Genomic DNA, 18,879 nt, shown 5'->3' with positions numbered 1-18,879 from the left:
TGAATCTTCCCCCAAATTGCTAATTAATTCTCCTGATCACCCCCATCTCTCCTATAAAACTTGATTTCCTCTAATCAAGTCTGGTATTAGATGGCTTGGGAAAGGGGAACAGGATGAAAGTCTAAGGAGAGAAAAATGGTCTCCAGGAGCAGAGTTGGTCCCCTCCCTTTTTTTTTTTCTCAAAAATCGTAACTCTCCTCCATTGTATTCATAATTAGGAACTCTTCCATATTTCAAAACATGTAACTGTTGCTATCCATGGCAAATAGATGCCTACAAAAACAAACTTTAAGTACAGGCAGGTCAGGAGATTAGTTTTTTAATAGGAATGTCTTAGAAAATATATTCAAATGCCATAATGTATCTATGCCTACATCTACCTACATTAAAACTACAACGCAATGATATTCCATGTGACACTCCATGAAAGCAAAAGTTGGTCTTTAAGAAGCAGGATAGGAAGAGTATTGACACTTTTGAATTTTGGTGTTGGAGAAGACTCCTGAGAATATTGTGGACAGCAGAAGAAAACAAACAAATAGGTCACTGTACAAATCAAATCAGAGTTCTCACTCAAAGCACAAATGACTAGGCTCAAGTTATCCTACTTTGGACACATTATGCAAAGGCCTAGCTCTCTGGAGAAGGCTCTAATGCTGGGAAAGATGGAAGGAAAGAGAAGAGGTCAACCAGCAGCAAGGTGGATAGACTGAGTTACAATGGTGATGAGTGCACTGTTGGAAGACCTGAAAGACCAGGTTAGGGACAGAACATCATGGAGAAAATCTATCTACGTGGTTGCTAAAAGTGAACAACAACTTGCTGGCACATAATCAACCAATGATCTTATTATCCTTGGATTATGGTTTATGGTGTAACCTAGCTTGAAAATGAATCTCTGTTTAAAAGTATAGAATATCATAGATTTCCAACTATAACAGACAAGTTACTCAATTATCAACTGCTAGCCAGGTTCTTCTGTTTATTTCCAAATCAGTCAATGTTCCTTAAAGTATATATGCCAAGGCTGATTGAAACAGCAGACTAGTTAAAATTATAGTTTCCCACTCACTCATCAAGAGCCAAACTGAAATAGTGGGAATAGATTGAATGTATTAATTCATTACTTACTGAGGTATGTTTCAAAAATAATTAACAGAGTAGCATATAGCTACTTCCTGCATTAATCAGCATGAATCATTATAGAAGTTGTGCTGTATTTGGTAAACAGTTAGGGCTACTATTACATTGTGTTGCTTGGGGCAGATTAACCTTGATTATTTCAGCTGAACTCATAAAAAAACCTAAGTTCTGTTAGAGAACTGAAACCCAAGATTAGAAGGATCTTCAATTGCTGTCTTGACGGTCCATAATAAAAATTAATTAATTAATTAATTAATTAAATAAATAAATAAATAAATAAATAAATGCTTAAAGATGCAAGATAATGCTATTATAAAAAGAAAGCGAACGTCCTTCTTTCCTCAGGTTACTGGAAAAATCTATTTTATTATCATTTCATTCTTACCAGTCTCCTGCAATATTTGCCAAATAAGGTGCTGTTCTGTGGAAGACTGAATTTCAGAAGATCATTTGACTCTTGTTCCTTTTTTGCCCACCAAAATATTTTTGCTTGTGAGTTTCGCGCACCCATCAATTACATCTACTTATTTCAGCTGTCTTGTGCTTTTTTCCCTGCCAGATGGGTTAGGGTTAGGGTTAAGGTTCTCAATCAATGGTTGACAGTTACCTCTGCAAATTTATGTACCTACAGGTAATAACAATAAGGATATTCCATTAATCAATTATAGCCATGGTGGGCAAAATCTTTTCTAGTGGCAACAAAAAATGAACGAGAGATGATAACTTTTTCAGAATGATAGGCAATTAATTGTTGTACACCGCCCAGAGTCACTTTGTGTGAGGTGGGCAGCTATATAAATATGATTAATACATATGATTAATACATATGATTAATAAATGTCTTTCATAGGCTTCATAAGTGAAACTTATTCAGATGACAAATGAAAAAAAATTAAGACACAAGTTACTGTTTTTGCTGCAGAAAAAGCTTCCATGGTTTTTCTCATGGTAACTAACTGAAATGATTGTATTGTGTATTACTGGGAATAGATAGCCCCAGGAGGATATTTCTTTGCTTAAAGTGGGGGTATTCAAGCTTGAATCCAGAAAGTGTCCTTGTTAAAATCAATGAACAATCTAAAAGATGAAGAAAGAGATTGTGATCTCCAGTTCCATAGGATAGTTGCGCAGATGTAGCACATGAAAAGCAGGCTGTATTTATAAACAAGCCTATACAACGTATAGTTAACAGACATTGGTAGTAGATTGACTTAAGTCACTGTGGGGAAGAACCAGATGCTCTCATCCAGCTTGCATGAATAATCTTGAAGGTTTATTCCTTGGCATTTGGTACTAATTCACTATGGATTTCGGTCCAATGTGTCTCATTAAATGTTTACAGTAAATTGTGCTATTCAATGCCAAAAGACAGCATTCATACACAGAGAGTCCCATTCTTTTCTTTTCTTTTCTTTTGAAGACTGAGCATGACGCTAACTTGTTTTGACACTTATTGGTACTGAATTCTGAGGCAGACAGCAAAGAGAGGTTTATTGAGCCCCAAGAAGACCATTGTTTGCAGTTGATGAGCTATATTTTTGGCAAGATGGTTATTGGTCTTGGATACTGAGCAAATGGTATTTCTTTATCACTATTCTTGCACTGGTCTTAGACTGCCCTCTCCTGGCACAGCAATGGCAGCAGACTGGAAAAAGTGAAAACAGCTTACATCTTTACAAAAATGTAATTTGTAGATGACTACTGAAAAACGTATGCTTGACTCACTTAATGTATCACAGGAATCTGCAGTTGGCTGAAATACCCCACTGATGTACACATTCAGCATGCATGCTTGTTCTTGAACAATATATGGAATCATTTATTGAAGGAAGCAGAAAAATAATATGATAAATATTGTACAATTTTCTCTGGAATTAAAAGTGAACCTTGAATTTCATAAAATACTCATAGAACATCACCAACCCCCTATTGTCTACTTACTGCTGTTTTAAAGGACATCCACTAAGTATTGCACTTTTCATGGAAGAAAACCAGAATCTGATTCTAATTTTTCTTTACTTTTCCTTAGTTATAGAATTAAAGAGTGAGAAAAGGCCAACAAGCCCATTGTAGCAAATGCCTTTCTTATCCATTTGGACATTATGACCTCTATCCCAAATACAGTGCTACATATGAAAATATATGAAAGAGTGAACATATACAGGTAAAGGCAGCTGATGCCTTCAGGAAATGCTGCAAGTCCATTCACCTACAAAGACTTTCTCATTAGATCCTTTCTCCAGTCTGTATCAACCAAAGTGTCCTAGTTGTTCAATCAAAGTCCCACCATTCAGCTAGCAAAAACTGGCTCCATGCAGTTTTCTTGCATGCTGAAGCCAGCTCAAACAAAAGTGTTCTAAAATGCTTGTCATACATGTACGCATAATTTCTCTCAAGTTACAGACTGCACTCTCTCAGGAGTTATGTTTGGCCACCCCACTCTCCATGGCTTTAGGACATTTATAAAGGGATAACTGTTTCACCAGATCTTTAAAGACTAGTCAGAGTTTTATTATTTCTCATTATACTTTGCATTTTTCTGTTATTAAATTATAACTCTCTTTAGTGTTGTTCTAGCACAGAAAGATAACATAAATCAAGGAAGCAGTATGTCCCTTTTCAGATGATGTTGATCACTGTGTTTATTTAAAAAAGGGCATCATCTTTGCCTGGTTTTAATTTGGCAATTCAAAATCAGCCCAATAGAAAAGGCTTACAGTGTTTCCTACAAGCCATTAGGAAAGGACATTTTCCATTTGGGAGCAGCCATTAGGTCCTGAATTGGCACACATCAGCTGACATTTTATTCTATGATATTATACTGGTGACAGTGACAGTCTGATCCTATTCATGCTAACTCCAAAGGAAGTTCAATTTCCAGAGGCCAACCCAGGTTTTCTGAATCTTTATGGTGCAGAAGGGATTCAGAATGGTGTCCCTAGAATATGTAGCTTGGGAAAATCACCTAGTTTCTTCAGGAGCTATCTCAGGAATCTTTGCAATTAAAATACACAGTCTACATTGATCATACTCTTTTCCCATTTCTCAAATATTGCCTAGATATCATGCTAAGCTATATTGTGGGTTGTTTGGTATTGGTTTAATGCATTATGTGAACCCAGGCATTGTAGGGTATTCAGTAAACTCTTGTTAACAAATTATAGCTTAGCACTAGATACAAACTCAGGACCTTAATCAAATATTCCTACAGTCTGTATATATTTAATTCTGTAGTAATCAATGTAGACCTAGTTAATTTCAGTCTACTGGATACAGTAAATGTGTTATACAAAAACAGGATATAAGTATAATAAAAGTACAATTTATTTTTCCTCTTCATGTCATAAAAAAGAAATAATTGGGCATTTATTTCATTGTTAGGCAATAGGTCACAGCTGCTTTTGGAACAGACTTCTAAAGCCACCAAAAATCAGCAATGAAGTAAAATCACTGATATAAAATACTCCCAGCAATTTTTTCCTGTCTAAACAGATTGTTGCATTCCGTTCTTCTGCAATTTTACATACTGTTTGACAAGTTAAGTAATAGGTCTTGAGGAAGGAAAAAGTACTGAGCAGCAAAAGGAGGAAATATAAATGATTCACAACAGAACCTTCATTAATCTGACATTCCTTTCTAAAGAAAAATATAAATACCATTTAATACACTACTACTTCATCTTCCCATAGTTGGCTGTCTTCTATGATTAAAAGTGATAAATAACAACGCCGTCCCATTTAAAACTTTTTATTCCACAAATAATAATAAAGCTTCCTGATTTAATTATTTGCTTTTTACTTTTTTATTTCACAAATGGTATCATGGGCTCAGGATACATGAAAAGTTCTCCAGACATTCATGATTTTTTCACTTATTCAAATTGGTTAATTTATTGGTTGTCTTAAGGTACATCCAGATAAAAAGATGTCACATTTTGCAATTAAGTGCACACATACAAAGGGCACAGAGAGCCAATGGCAATGTGCTGAAAGGTTCGTAGAATAAATAGAAGTCTGAAAACACATGCATGTGCCTCCCTTCTTTCCTTCCGCTTCCCTAACATGCTCACTGCTCATAGTGGTACTGAACTGACTGATCCATCAAATATGTGTATGTATGTACGTATGTACGTATATATGTATACACACATACCACAGTTCATCTAATACATTGCCATTTTAATTAACAGTCTGGCACAACTGAAATGAACAGCAATGTGGAGAGTGATGCACTGGCATTCAATAAATAGAATTTGATTTTAAGAAAGCGCAAAAACACTGGCTTCCATACAACCTACACATACCAATTCCTTCCAAATAACTCTAAAGTAACCTTGACTTAGGGATAACCACTTCTGTGAGTTCTCCTATATAATCCCCAGAGAAATGAAGAGGCACCCCATGACAACTCCAATTCATTTCAATGAGACTTGGTTGAAGAGTCTCCTAGAATGTTTCTTTTGTCCTCTATTCTGTTTATTTATTTATTTTAATTTCTACATACTGGACTGCCTTGGACACAAGCTTTTACCATTATCTGAATGAGAGTTGGGGTCATAAACCCCTATAATACAGGTGTAAAATAAGGAACATGAGCTTCTGCTTTTCAGTCAAATAGAACTTTTCTGTTTCCTCCAAATGCTGGAGAACATATTGATTCAGACTGTGACTAGTAACAAATCATTATAATAAGTCACAGTTTGATTCTGGCTTATTGAGCCAACTATAAGTTAACATAACAAAGTGAGCCATTACTTTTGGGAAAAGGAATATTCCAAATACTGATGCTTTCTAGTAAAATTCTAGGACAAAAAATAAAACTGTTACCCGCTAATTTTTGGTAACTATATTCTTGGTATTAAAGGTAAGTACAACATCAGTTAAACTAGTAATGTTCTATTTTTTTGTTTACAAAACTATTAACTGGATTCTTTTCAGTACCTCAAAAGCTAGAGAGGCGGGAAGTGGCTACAAATGTCATTCCCCTTAACTTCTAGCACTTGCTATTTTGGCATTATGGTATTACAGATTTAAATTTGATTTTTAAACAGGCCTACAATCAACTCATTCACCAACTTTGGCTCCCAAGAAAAGAGGTGTTTTGTTTTAGTGTTTTTAAACTCACGAAAGCAAAGAATTCTTCTAAGGCTATTTCTTTTGTTTTCTGTGTGTCCGGGTGATTTTTCAGTATCTGCAACAAAACTTTATTTAAACAATTTTCGTTTCATATCCAGTGCAACTTTGAAAAAAAAATATGGAATACGAACATGCTACAAAACAACAGTAGAGGCACATAGCAGGCTTAGCGATGGTTCTCAACACACATTGTTTCAAGTTTATTTCATAAGGAAAAAAAATATTCAAATCAGTTAGGAATATGACCCCTGAACTATGACATTCCCTCTTACTACAAAGGCAAAAGAAAATGGTCAAAATGCTAAGCTACTGCTTCATGAAAAATGAAGACTCCTCATAGAAATCACCGCCCATCTTGATATTCTGCAATTCTTACAGCATGATCAGTAATCCTTGCCAGATGAACCTATCTCAATGTCAAGTTAGGCTAACTAGAGAATTCATCATTCTTTTTTCCTATGCATGGATCACTTCCTTTTTTTCAGTGCAAAGAAAAACAAAACATCCTTTCAAAAATTAGCATGTTAAAAGTTCAAAACAGTGACCTGATTCACCTATAATACATCTAATACATATTTACATCCTGTACAAATTTTACACTTTCTCCAATTAGGCACGAAGTTGATTTGTCAAACTCAATAGCAAATGAATTTTTTTTTTTTAAGTGTTTGAAGGAAGGGCCTGACGTATATTAAGCCATTTATCGTAAGCTAGTTTGCTTGGGAAGTTTTGCTCCCATTAGGATTCCAGGGGTTAACGTTGATGGGCCTTTCATCTGCATGCTTGAACCAACCATAGTTGGGAAACTTCGATTCCTTCTAATGCCACTGTTCAATTGAATGCTTCCAATAGGAGTTGTCACAGCAGGGCAACCCAAGGGCAAGCCCTCAGGTACCAGGCCTCCAGACTTTTGTGATCCACAGAAAAGAGGTCCTTGTTCATCGGTTAATTTAAGAGCTTGAGTTTGCCCTGAACTTACTACCTTGGTAATTCCAAACCTTTTTACTTTGTCCACTAGGTTAAGGTTGGAGACAGACACATCAGTCTGACTCTCACTGTTTCTGATGCTTTTTTTGTCCCTTACTTCCTTCAGAATTGAACTGGCTGGTTTGGAAGCCAGGAAATTGTCATAAGGAGGACTGGAGCATTTGAACTCAAAAGATGGTGGGGAAGAAGAGGGTGTCTGCATAGGTGAGTTTGGAGGAGTGGAAGGAATAGCAGCCATTCTTGGAGAATATGTGCTCAGAAGAGTGCTCCTGCCCACTCTGTCCCAACTTTGTGGGTTATACACTGCTGCTGATATCCCACGTTCCTTGAGTAGCCATACGAGTCCTAAGGATGTACTCATTGTAGTTGTGGACTCCCGAACATTAGTGAAGGATTCTACCAAACTCAGGCGCCGAGGAGTACAGGGGGTGGCCACTGGAGTGCCTTTCACATTGCCAACACTGCTACAAGCCGGAGTAGGTGCTGCATTAAGGCTAAGGAAAAAGCAAAATTTAAGTTAATGTCTTTGCAAATATTAATGAACAGTATGTAAAACTTAAGATTACTACTAAAAAAAACCCCAAAACCCTCTACATTTATACCAAACAATATCCCTATGTCTAGACATGTATCAGCTTTTGAGACCATGTTTATCTAGTATTACTTGATTAATTACTTCTCAGTAGCTATTTTCAGATATGCTTTGAATTCAATTCACTCTGCTATCAGGTCCTTTGAACTCTTTTTGGCTAATAGGAAAAGATGGATGTGATAAGTGTATCCCAGTTATAGCAAATAATTAAGTTTAAAACTATTTCTGCTGGTTTATAATCAACTAATAGGGCATATGGGAAGCACCAGCTGAAATAAAAAGAATGCTTAAAGAAAGCCTTATAAAAGATAAAGGAGGGCTTCTTGAATACATGCTCCATTCAAATAGGCCACATCCATATTATGATCCTAAAAGTACAATTTCTTTTTGTGCACATGACTGAACACTGTTAATATAGCAAAATTTAAAAAATCTCAAAAAAAATGTTTGAAGGAGGGGCTTGATGTATATTAAGCCATTTATCATAAGCTAGTTTGCTTGGGAAGACTAGAATTGTGTACATTTCATCTCAGTGTAGGTGGTAGTATATGAAGAATGGCAATATTACTCTGTGAATAACAACAACCACCATCCCACTTTTTTTCATCCAGCTCAAGGCACTGTAAATAATGTTCCCATCGCCTTTCCCCCAAAACAGCAAACCTGTGACATGGATTGGATTGAGAGAAAGCGAGGTCATGGGGTAGCAATATCTATAAGGAGATTTAGTGTTTCTTTCTACAATGTTCATTTATTTCATCAATTTATTTAATGTAATTTAAAAAATTACAATTAATTAAAGCCTGAATATGAAGATGAGAAGGGTTGAATTATGCTTTGATGTCTACAGATTTCAAAAAGAGCTGTTTTTTTAGTTCTACGAGTTGTGAGTGCTCAATTTCTTAAATACACATTATATATCTTAGAGAATGAGTCTCTCCACAAATATAATAAAAACTAATATTCATGTTATGGTGACAATCTAGAATTGTCATGCTTAGTGGAATTCATCTCAAGCCAGAGCCAACTTTCTTACCTCTCATTTTTTCAAAACAATTCCATGCAGTAAGTCATAAAATGCCAATCAGAAATCAGTTCCATTAAATAATGCAAAAAACACAATGCACACTTTAAACTGCATGCAGGTGTGTTTAGATGCTTGTTTTATTGTTCGTGTTGCAATAACCTGTTTTCCTTTCCCCACACTCTTGATTTCTTTTTCTTTCAAGTGGAATTTAATGAGATTTCTACCACCAACACATTCTGGTTACAGTGGTGACAAGAGCAATGCAGCAATTCTTCTCAGGAATGGCATGAAATATAAGCCTTTCCAGTACCCTAATGTTTACAAATCACATAATCCTTTAGAATGGATACTTAATGCAAAAGAAAAGAAGCCAGATTCTATCTAACCAGTAAATTTCATATGGTGACATATTTCAAGGTTAACAAAAAACCAACAGCCCAGTTGAAGCCTTTTTATACTAGGTCCACTGGTGAGCATTCATCTTGCAAGATAGAAGAACTGATTAGTGGATGCAGGACCCAGAAACTGAAATATTGATATAGATATTGATATAGATATAGGCAATTTTCCTTGTACACAGAACAGTTGTGATGTTATGAACACCTGGAAAAGACACTGCGTATCGATCAAGCTGAGAACAATTGCTGGGGTTTGAACAACACTAACAGATAATATAATTCACTATTTCTGTGCTAATGTTTTTCCATCTCAGGGGGGGCCTGAAGGGAGGCAGATATTCAAGATGTAAATAAACCAACCCTTATGTGAGTCAAATGGAGACTTCTATGTGAAAGTATTCCCAGTTTTTGTCAAGTTACCTATGTGGTTAATGTTTGACAGGACAAAATATTCTGAGCATGTCCATTCCTTAAATCACTAAAGGACTGGCTTCCACAGATTTTTGGCAGTAGGGATCTTCCCTATTCATAACAAGTTGTGTATAAAGATTGGGCCACCATATTTAGGGGCCAAAATTATCAACTGTACCAATTGCCTTCATGAGGGCAGAAGTAAGCATCTAAACATGGGGACACATCACACACATCAGCAGAATTCTTGGCTATGCTAGCATGTATAAACTGGGAAAAACTAGCTCATCAAAGTGTAAAGAAATAAGCTTGACAGCTTCCATTGAAAAAGCAGTTCTGTGTATTCCAATTAAAAGCTAAATTTTTAAATGCACTTTGAAAATAGCAATAAATTACAAGCTGTACACAGGCACAGGCAACTGGCTGGGTTTGCACTTTGGACTAAGTCTTAGTTTTATAACTTTGGGGGGGCATTGTGATGTTGAATCCAACTATTATGTCTTATTGTGCAGGAGTATCATCAGTTGTGTTGCAGAATACACTATCCATCAAAGTGAAAGTCATAGGTGCTGGGCTTATAAAGGCCCTAGTGTTGGAGTAACAGCATTTATAGAAAGGTGGCAACTGTAACACTGATACTATGGGATGGTTCTGGGACTCAGAACACAGTCTCATCACTATGTTTTAGCCATGCCATGTGAAGGTTCAATTCAGCTTTAATTTGTAATGATATATCTGAGGAAGTTGTCAAAACAAGGTCATGGGAACTGGGCTTTATGCTCGTAAGCATGTTGAATTGGTTTTGTGAGCTGTAGAGCACACAGAACCTGGGTGATAAAAACAAAAGCACCACAGGTTATTGTCTGCCATACTGCACATTTCCCTCTGTTAACTCTTGGCAGATAATTCCAATTCCAGTTGTCAATATAAACAAGTCCCAAGGCTGAGATCTCTGAAAGAATGTCTAATCCACTCTGGTTCTCCTGGGGGAGCTGTGGTAAAGACAAACTGGAAAGGGAATTCATTTCACCACCGTATCATGCAACATTTGGAAAAAGATGGAAAAGGAGAGGAAAGCATAGTTTTCTTTACACCAGATACTTTCAAAATAGAAAAGTGCACTTGTTTTATGTTGTGGAGAAACAAACCATGCTAAGTCATAATAAATGATATACCATTGAGAAATGCAGCCAGATTTGATGATTTATGAAACAGTGGCATGAAATAAATAAAATTCAAGGATCTTTGATTGCACATGAGAACATGAATATGTACAGTAATTGTGCAGCTGTACACACTTATTTGAATTTGTGGCAGAAGAACTGTTACTGCCACCTAGTTCTCATCTTGCGTTTAGTTTCTATTGTTTCTGAAGCAGGCTTTTGTGTCCAAACCAACCCCTCCCAACTGCTAGCAAGTCCAGGTAGAAACAAAAAGCTTCTGTTCTTTGGGACTGCACTCTGAGTGTATGCATTCCAAAGTGACAGACCTGAGGAATAGCAACTACTGAAATTCCAACTTAGTCCAGACTTAAAAGGACCCAGGGCTGGGTAGACTAATTGTACAAAGAACCATTAACACAAGCTCCTGAAGAAACTCTCTGTCTTCACTATACTGTTTGGGTAATAGCACATTTATAAATCAGTTGATAGGCTCTCATACCTAAAAAAGAAAGTAACAGGGCCAAAGTGATGCCCATGTTATTCAATTTTCAAATTTAGACTGAAATCTCAAACTACAAGAGGCTAAAGTAGAGAGGGTGTAAAAAAATTCTTCTGAATTTTCTTTTTCTACCAGTTTTCACTCAATTTAATGAAAGAGAATTTGCTTGCATATTATTTCAAAGGAGAAAACAACAATGGGGAAATTCTCAGGTGCTGGGTGTAGTGTCCTTGCATGTATTTAAATACAGTATTAAGGTGCTCAAGGGATGTATATAAATTACTCATTTCTCCAGCCACTGTCCCTGGCTTTGATAAAAACCCAAGGGAACACTAATGAAGGAATTCCTCCCATAAGGCTTTTTAAGATTGGGGAAGTAAGGGCAGTCACTCTGAAAGTGATGGAAATATCTAATAGAAAACAAGACCAGCAGTAATACTTTTCACAGTCTTCAACAATAAAGTCAACTCAAAATCATCAGGAGAAGTTCAAAATAAATTCTCAAACATCCTAAGAATAAGGTAGTAAAACAGAAGACTGTTCTGCCCGGGGGGGGAACCAAAATCACAAGGTGGAGTTTGACACAGTATTTTACTAAGTTATAGCTGAAATATTCCAAGGAATCTCTGCTGTTGTAGAAAATGCAACTTAACTAGTCAGGATACAACTAGAGATAGTTTTCTCTGTGTCCTGGCATCTGGTGTGAATTTTGAATAAGAGGGGTAGGGGTGGGGGTAGTGAAGTATTTTAGATTTAGCCTTGCTGGGATCTATAGAAATATATACCTAGAGCAACTGACAATTACAATTTTGTGCCAATTCACTATCCATTTCTTTATTATTAAAACTCACTGGTAAACATGTTCATTGCCAAATTTCAGCCAATCACTCTTCTTACTATCAGCCCCCACAATGACCTATGCTTTTCAAGAAGAATCCATAATCCTCAGAATAAAGTTTGTCTCTCACTCAGTGTGTGCGTGTGTGCATATGCCTATTTTTTGAGTGTCTTGTCCTAAATTGAAGTCTATTTCATGTCACAAATCCTCTCGAGCATTTATCAACAATGACCTATAATCAACTTTTCAAGGTCTCTTAACCCTAACAATTAAACATTGCTATTAAGAAGTTGCCCATGGAAGGAGAATTGTTCTGAGATTGGTTAGTGTCCTGTTTCAGAGCAGCATTTACTAAAAACGTAACAGGTGTACTTGTAATTATAGCGTGTGCATATTTTTCCCAGTAGAGCTTTGTACTGTCTTAACACACCAGTATTTCTTCCTTTCCATAGTACTTAAAATCCTCTAGACTAATTTAGAGTTTAAACTCTTTGGGGCTAGATCAATGCTTATCTTTCCAAAATGCCAGATGCATCAATACTGCTACATAAAGGCTATTATAGCAAGTATCCCTACGTTGGCTGATTAAACAGTAGAGAAGATACTACATATTCTCTTGGTTGATAACAGTCCTTTTACTAATAAGCAACGCCTAGGGAGGAGGAGGAGGAGGGATTTGGGGAAAAAGACATGTCCAGAATATTTTCTAAAAGCAAAAGAAAAAGAAGACCTTGCTTTGCATCCCCAAATTATTGTTAGATTCTAGAAAATCAGCACTATGAAATCTAAAATTTTTGTTAGGTCACTTCATGTTAATGTTATATTAAAATGGAAAGGGGGAGAATGGGGTTGGTAAGAAGTCTTCGAGTTAGCTGATGCCACGAACACTAGCATTCCTTCTATGAGACGCCGCCAGCATAGAGGTTGCTGACTGTGCTGCTCACCCCCTGTCACGCTGGTCATACTGTGTGCCCTACATCTCCTCTCAGCATAAGGTGACATAAAGCTGTTTCATCGTCTTCCTCACATGACCTGTGAAGAAGCATCATTCATAGTTTAAGGAGATTCTCTCCTCCAACAACTGTGTGATAATACTGTGGTTCTGAATTAATAACGAATACAGAAATAATAATACAGATGACCATCAGCTACAAACCTATCAGACTATAAGAATGGATTAAGATTAGCAGTATCTCTCCATTTTATCGAGAATATCACATTAAATTTGTTTCAGTTTTAACAAAAGTAAAGGAACCCAAGTCTTTAGGACAAAAAGTAAGGAACCCAAGTCTGTAGTCACATGTGTCCTCCCAACACCCCATTTATATCCTCTCAGCATCCTGAGATTTTGCTGCTGATGTTCAGCAAAACTGGCTGAATTTCGGACAGGATGGTTTTAAGGATATAAAAGGAGTGTATCTTTGGGAACACTTCTGCTTCCATCTTCATCCTTTAACGCCCTTGAAAGGTGAAATATGAGCAAAACATTTCAACACAGCCATTTCAGTGATGACATAGCATCATCTGATGGCTTCCTGTGGCATTAAGGACAGAGGGATTCGCTGCACCATCCTGTTTCCCTCAAATACTGCTCACTCCCGCAATAGGAGCTATTTCTTGGAATCACAAGCTCATTTCAGTCACATGTAATTATTTTAAGGAGCATAAGAGACAGTATGTTTTACATTTCTTATTGTCCTGGTTAATTTCTCAGTCTTAAGAATTCTAGCTTTTTCCAAATTCTGAAAATTCTTCATTAGCTTCATTTTACCATAGTGATATGTAGCAACGAAATAGTATTTTTAAAGGGAAGACTTCAGAGTATTGTATTTTTGTTTTAATCCATTGGCCTTACCGCTGCCTCTAAGTGCTAAAATGAGAGAGTGGCAGAAAGCTGAACTAATCAGGCCCTCTCTTTAGGTCTACAGCACATGACTAGTGAGATTACCTGATAGCAAAGCAGGAGGCCTCATGATTCTCTTGTACTCTAAAAAGTATACCAAAAAGCAGTGTCTGATTGGTCCAGTTCAGACATCCTCATACTTGGGGAAATAATGTATTTATAAGTATGCACTGACTGGCAGCAGTTCAAACAAGCATCAGGGAGAGTACTAGCAGAAGTTGCTACTTTTGTCCTGCAAATAAGGATATGAGGCACCAGGAAGGCAGCCAGAAGAGTAGAGGTGACAAAAGCAGCAAGAGAGTGTGAGCAAGGATGGGAAAGAGGAATTTCCTGTTGCCCTGCCAGTGGGAATTGCAATGAGATAGGAATACTTTTTAAAATGTTTTGGATATAATATCATGGATTAAGAGAGTGACATTTCTTTCTTTCTTTTTTTACTTGTGCCAGCTATAGATCAAATAAAATAAAGTTACAGATTCTGGATGGCTACATATATGTAAGTGAAGTTGATATGGTATTAAACACAATTGCTACAGGCATCTTGCTTATTTGGCTATAATTAAGATTTCTGCACTCTTGGAAGCTAAAAGAGCTCTCTGAAAACCCTTACCTTGGTGTGACTCGTGTGAGCTCATCGGAAGGGTGCAGAATACGGCAAGTGGTGAAGGTAAATGTGGAGTTGGTTTGTGACATGCACTTCCCAGGATGATGTACTACATTAAAAAGAGAGAACAATCTTTGCATTTATATATAAAAAGGAAAAGTTTTGTATTCTTAAACTAACAGATGGAAAAGTGATATGATACTTTACTTGTGATCTGTGCAAGAAAGATGAAATATCTGACATTTCTAAATCACATTATTTTCTACCTCCTCGGATATTTTAACGTCTATGAGAAGAGTGTTGCTAACTGCCATCTCTTCAGTTTTACTGGGGATACTGTAAGGGCTCTTAGCAGATACAAATGCTTTAGGGTGGCCACTAACAGGAAGTATTACCTTACTACTCTGGTATGGTAATTTCCAATACTAGAATACACAACTTAGGAAAGACAACAATGTGGTTGTTTCCCATGCTAGAATTGGCCCAAGAATAACAATTTCAATGCTACCCAGTTGATTTTATTGCTACCTTATTAGACTACAGATAGTCCTTGACTTACGACCAATCATTTAACGACTGTTTGATGTTACGATGGTGCTGAAAAAGTAACTTATGACCAGTCCTCACACTTATGACCATTGCAGCGTCCCTGCAGTCACGCGATCAAAATTCTTGGAAACTGGCATGTATTTATGACGGTTGCAGTGTCCTGGGGTCATATGATCACCATTTGCAACCTTCCCAGGGGGCTTCCACAAAGCAAAATCAATGGGGGAAGCTGGATTCATTTAATGACCATGGTGATTCACTTAATGACTGCGGCAAAAAAGGTTGTAAAATCAGACACGACTCACGTAACAACTGCATTGCTTAGTGATGGACGTTCTGGTCCGAATTGTGGTCGTAAATCGAGGACTACCTGTAGTATTGAATGGGGACACCAAAGGAGTGGTAAGTGCTAATTCTGTAAGATCCTAATCTATATTAGCATGCTAGTCAACCATTCAGGTTCATTCTAAGGGCAAGATATAATTGACTCTAAAGAAAAATCTGCAACATCTAGAACTCATATATTTCAGTTTCTTCTACGTTGATCCAGGCAAATGTATCCCATCACTTTGATTCAGCAATGGATCCAGAGAAAACAATAAATTTTAGGATACAAAAATAATGGTACATACAGTGGTGCTTAAAAGTTTGTGAACCCTTTTGAATTTTCAATATTTCTGCATAAATATGACCTCAAACATGATCTGCTCTCCACATAAGTCCTAAAACTAGATTAAAAAGAAACCAATTAAGTAAATGATTCAAAAACATCATACTTGTTGATTTATTTATTGAGGAAAATGATCCAAAGCTACATATTTGCGTGTGGCAAAACTATTTGAACCTTTCCTTTCAGTAACTGGTGTGCCCCCCTCTCGCCAGGCAGCAATAACTGCAACTAAACATTTCCAATAACTGATTATCAGTACTGCACATCGGCTTGGAGGAATTTTAGCTCATTCCTCCTTATAGAACAGCTTCAAATTAGGGATGTTGGTGGGCTTCCTTGCATGAACTGCCCACTTCAGGTCCTTTCATAATGTTTCTATAGGATTAAGGTCAGGACTTAATTTGATCATTACAAAACATTAACTTTCTTCTGCTTTAACCATTATTTGGTTGTACACATTGTATGTTTTGGGTTGTTGTCCTTCTGCATCACCCACTTTCTCTTGAGCTTCAGTTCATGGACAGATGCCCTGACATTTTCCTGTAGAATTTGCTAGTACAATTCAGAATTCGTAGTTCCATCAATGATGACAATCTGTCCTGGTCCAGAGACAGCAAAGCATGCCCAAACCATGCTACTGCCAGGAGAGTTTCACAGATGGGATAAGGTTCTTATGCTGGAATGCAGTGTCTGCCTTTCGCCAAAGGCAATGCTCTTCAGTCAAGCCAAAAAGTTCTATTTAGCTCTCATCTGTCCACGAAGCATTCTTCCGATAGCCTTCTGTATTATCCCCATGGTCTTTCGCAAACTATAGATGGGCAGCAATGATCTTTTTGTAGAGTAGTGACTTTCTCCTTGCAACCCTGCTGGACATATTATCATTGATGGTCTCATGAACACTGACATTTGCCAATGCAAGAGAGGCCTTTAGTTCCTTAGATATTACCATGGAGTTCATTAAGAGCTCCTGGAGTGTTACATGCTGTGCTCTTGGTGTGATCTTGGTTGTTCAACCACTCTTGTGGAGAGTAATGATGGTGTTGAATTGCCTCCATTTGTACACGATCTGCCTGACAGTTGACTGGCAGAGTCCAAACACTTTGGAAATCGTTTTGTAACCTTTTCTAGCCTGGTGAGCATACCCAAATGTTTTTCAGAGGTCCTCAGAAATCTCCTTTGTTCGAGCCATGACACACTTCCACATACCTGTGTTGTGAGCATCAGATTTTGATAGTGAATACCCCAAATTCTCTTCTTTAAACAAGGCAGGGACCTCCCACACTCACACCTGATTACTATCTCTTTGACTGAAACAGCTGACTATAATTTTCCCTTCAAATGAACTGATAATCTAGAGGCTCACATACCTTTGCCACACACAAATATGTAGTTTGGATCACTTGATATGTATTATTTTTGTGTCCAGAATAATCATTATGGATCCATTACTGTCCATCTGCAGCATTTCCTTTCTTTCCCCCTCCTTCCAAAACACAAACAGAACTTCTGCAGCTGTACTAGATAGCAATTAAGCCAATCAATTAACAAAACTATTCTGAATAGTTGAACGTAAGAGGATAAATAGCCTTATTTTTGTGCTATTGCAACAAAACAGGTTGTAGAATCATACAAGACCCAAATTTATATTTATAAATTGCTATAGGGTACAACTGCAGAATGCAAAGCTGAACAGACCATAAAGTATGTCATGTTGTTCAAGATTCTCTTAAACAAGTCACCTCCTCAATTTTAAGGTTCTATATATTCTCATGCTACACGGGAAAAAAATAGTATTTAGCCAGACTGGAAAGAAATGCAAGGTGCTGAAGAAAATATGGTGTAATTCATTATGTTCTTGAAAATCCTCTCCAGAAGGCAGCTTCCGGTGGGGAATTATGGTGGGCTGACACTCTGAAAAAGCGGAGAGACATTGCAGCTGAGAACACCAGCTGGAAGGCAGATTCTGGCTGGCGTAATCTTGCTGAATCAAAGGGAGATTGTGAGATTATTCACTTGTACTCTGGATGGCAGCTCTTCATGAGTAAACTGCAGAAATGGAAGTTTTTGCAGTTGGCTTGGGAGTTGAGCTGCCAGGAGTCCTGGGATTCCATCTACACTCATAAGTGAAGCCTATATGGACATTAAGCCCTCCCTTCCCCTTTTCTTAATCACTTTGGGAAGTAATTAATCTGGAAACATAAAGAGATTTCCTTTGTGGAAAAGACAAGACTCCTTGCAGTGAGTTAAACCTTCTTTCAGAATTACAAAAAAACAAGAAAAAGAAACTTTGATTTAAAGATACAAGCGTCTTTTGCAAAAAGCCGAACAGAGAAGATTTAAGTAACTTTCAAAACTGGAAAGGGGACAGCCTTTTTTTATTTTTATCATTTTTATTTTTGACGAAAGTACTCTGGTTTAAATTCACACTAAGCCAGTTAAAGAGACCAGACCTTCATGGGAATACTTGCTGTTTACTGCTAAAGAGTGAAGCTAATTGGTGGATTTTACATAAGAAAAGATAAGATAATGAATTAGACTGTGATGTTTAGTTGCCATGGAGATGTGAGGTGTATTGTGGCTCGAAGTCACAGAGAGCTACTAAAACGGAAGTGCTAAAACCACAGGAAAAAAAGAGGCTTGTCTTTCACTTTTGCTGGTTTGAGACACTTTGCTTTTGGATTATAATAAGCAATGGCAGCTACTAGAAACATGGCAAGAGAGGGCAGGAGGGGCTTGTTAGAGCAACCTGCAGAAAAAATAGTTACACCAGATATGCTTCAGAAATTATTTGAACAGATGGCAAATAAATGGGAAGCTTTTGAAAAAAGAATGGATGAAAGATTTATAAAGTTGAGATGAGATGAAAGATTAAAAAGATGGAAAGTTCTGTAAAGCAATTATCTGGAGAGGTAAAACAAATCGATGATAAAGTGGAAATTTAAGATAGTAAGACAGAAGTT

General features: G+C 37.1%; 1 protein-coding gene across 3 annotated transcripts in view; it reads right to left on the bottom strand.

Moving 5' to 3' along the window:
* Positions 1 to 4,453: 4,453 nt before the first annotated feature.
* The window catches only part of TRAK1 (trafficking kinesin protein 1), a 58,945-nt gene continuing 44,519 nt past the window's right edge, over positions 4,454 to 18,879 (bottom strand). For 2 of the 3 annotated variants that reach the window (XM_015889355.3, XM_088150926.1), the window contains 2 exons: positions 14,707 to 14,809; positions 4,455 to 7,759 (listed from right to left, as the gene is read on the bottom strand). In XM_015889355.3, the coding sequence (XP_015744841.1) occupies positions 6,979 to 7,759; positions 14,707 to 14,809 (884 nt within the window). In that variant the 3' untranslated portion in view covers positions 4,455 to 6,978. Of the gene's footprint in view, positions 7,760 to 14,706; positions 14,810 to 18,879 lie in introns of all 3 variants that reach the window. The other variant, XM_007435610.4, reaches the window with a different exon arrangement.

This window comes from Python bivittatus, unplaced genomic scaffold (genome assembly GCF_059951505.1).
Source record: "Python bivittatus isolate LINGU-HERP-01145 unplaced genomic scaffold, Pbiv_v1 ctg000610_np1212, whole genome shotgun sequence".
Classification (NCBI taxonomy): Eukaryota; Metazoa; Chordata; class Lepidosauria; order Squamata; family Pythonidae; genus Python; species Python bivittatus.
This window is presented reverse-complemented; position numbering and strand designations above follow the sequence as displayed.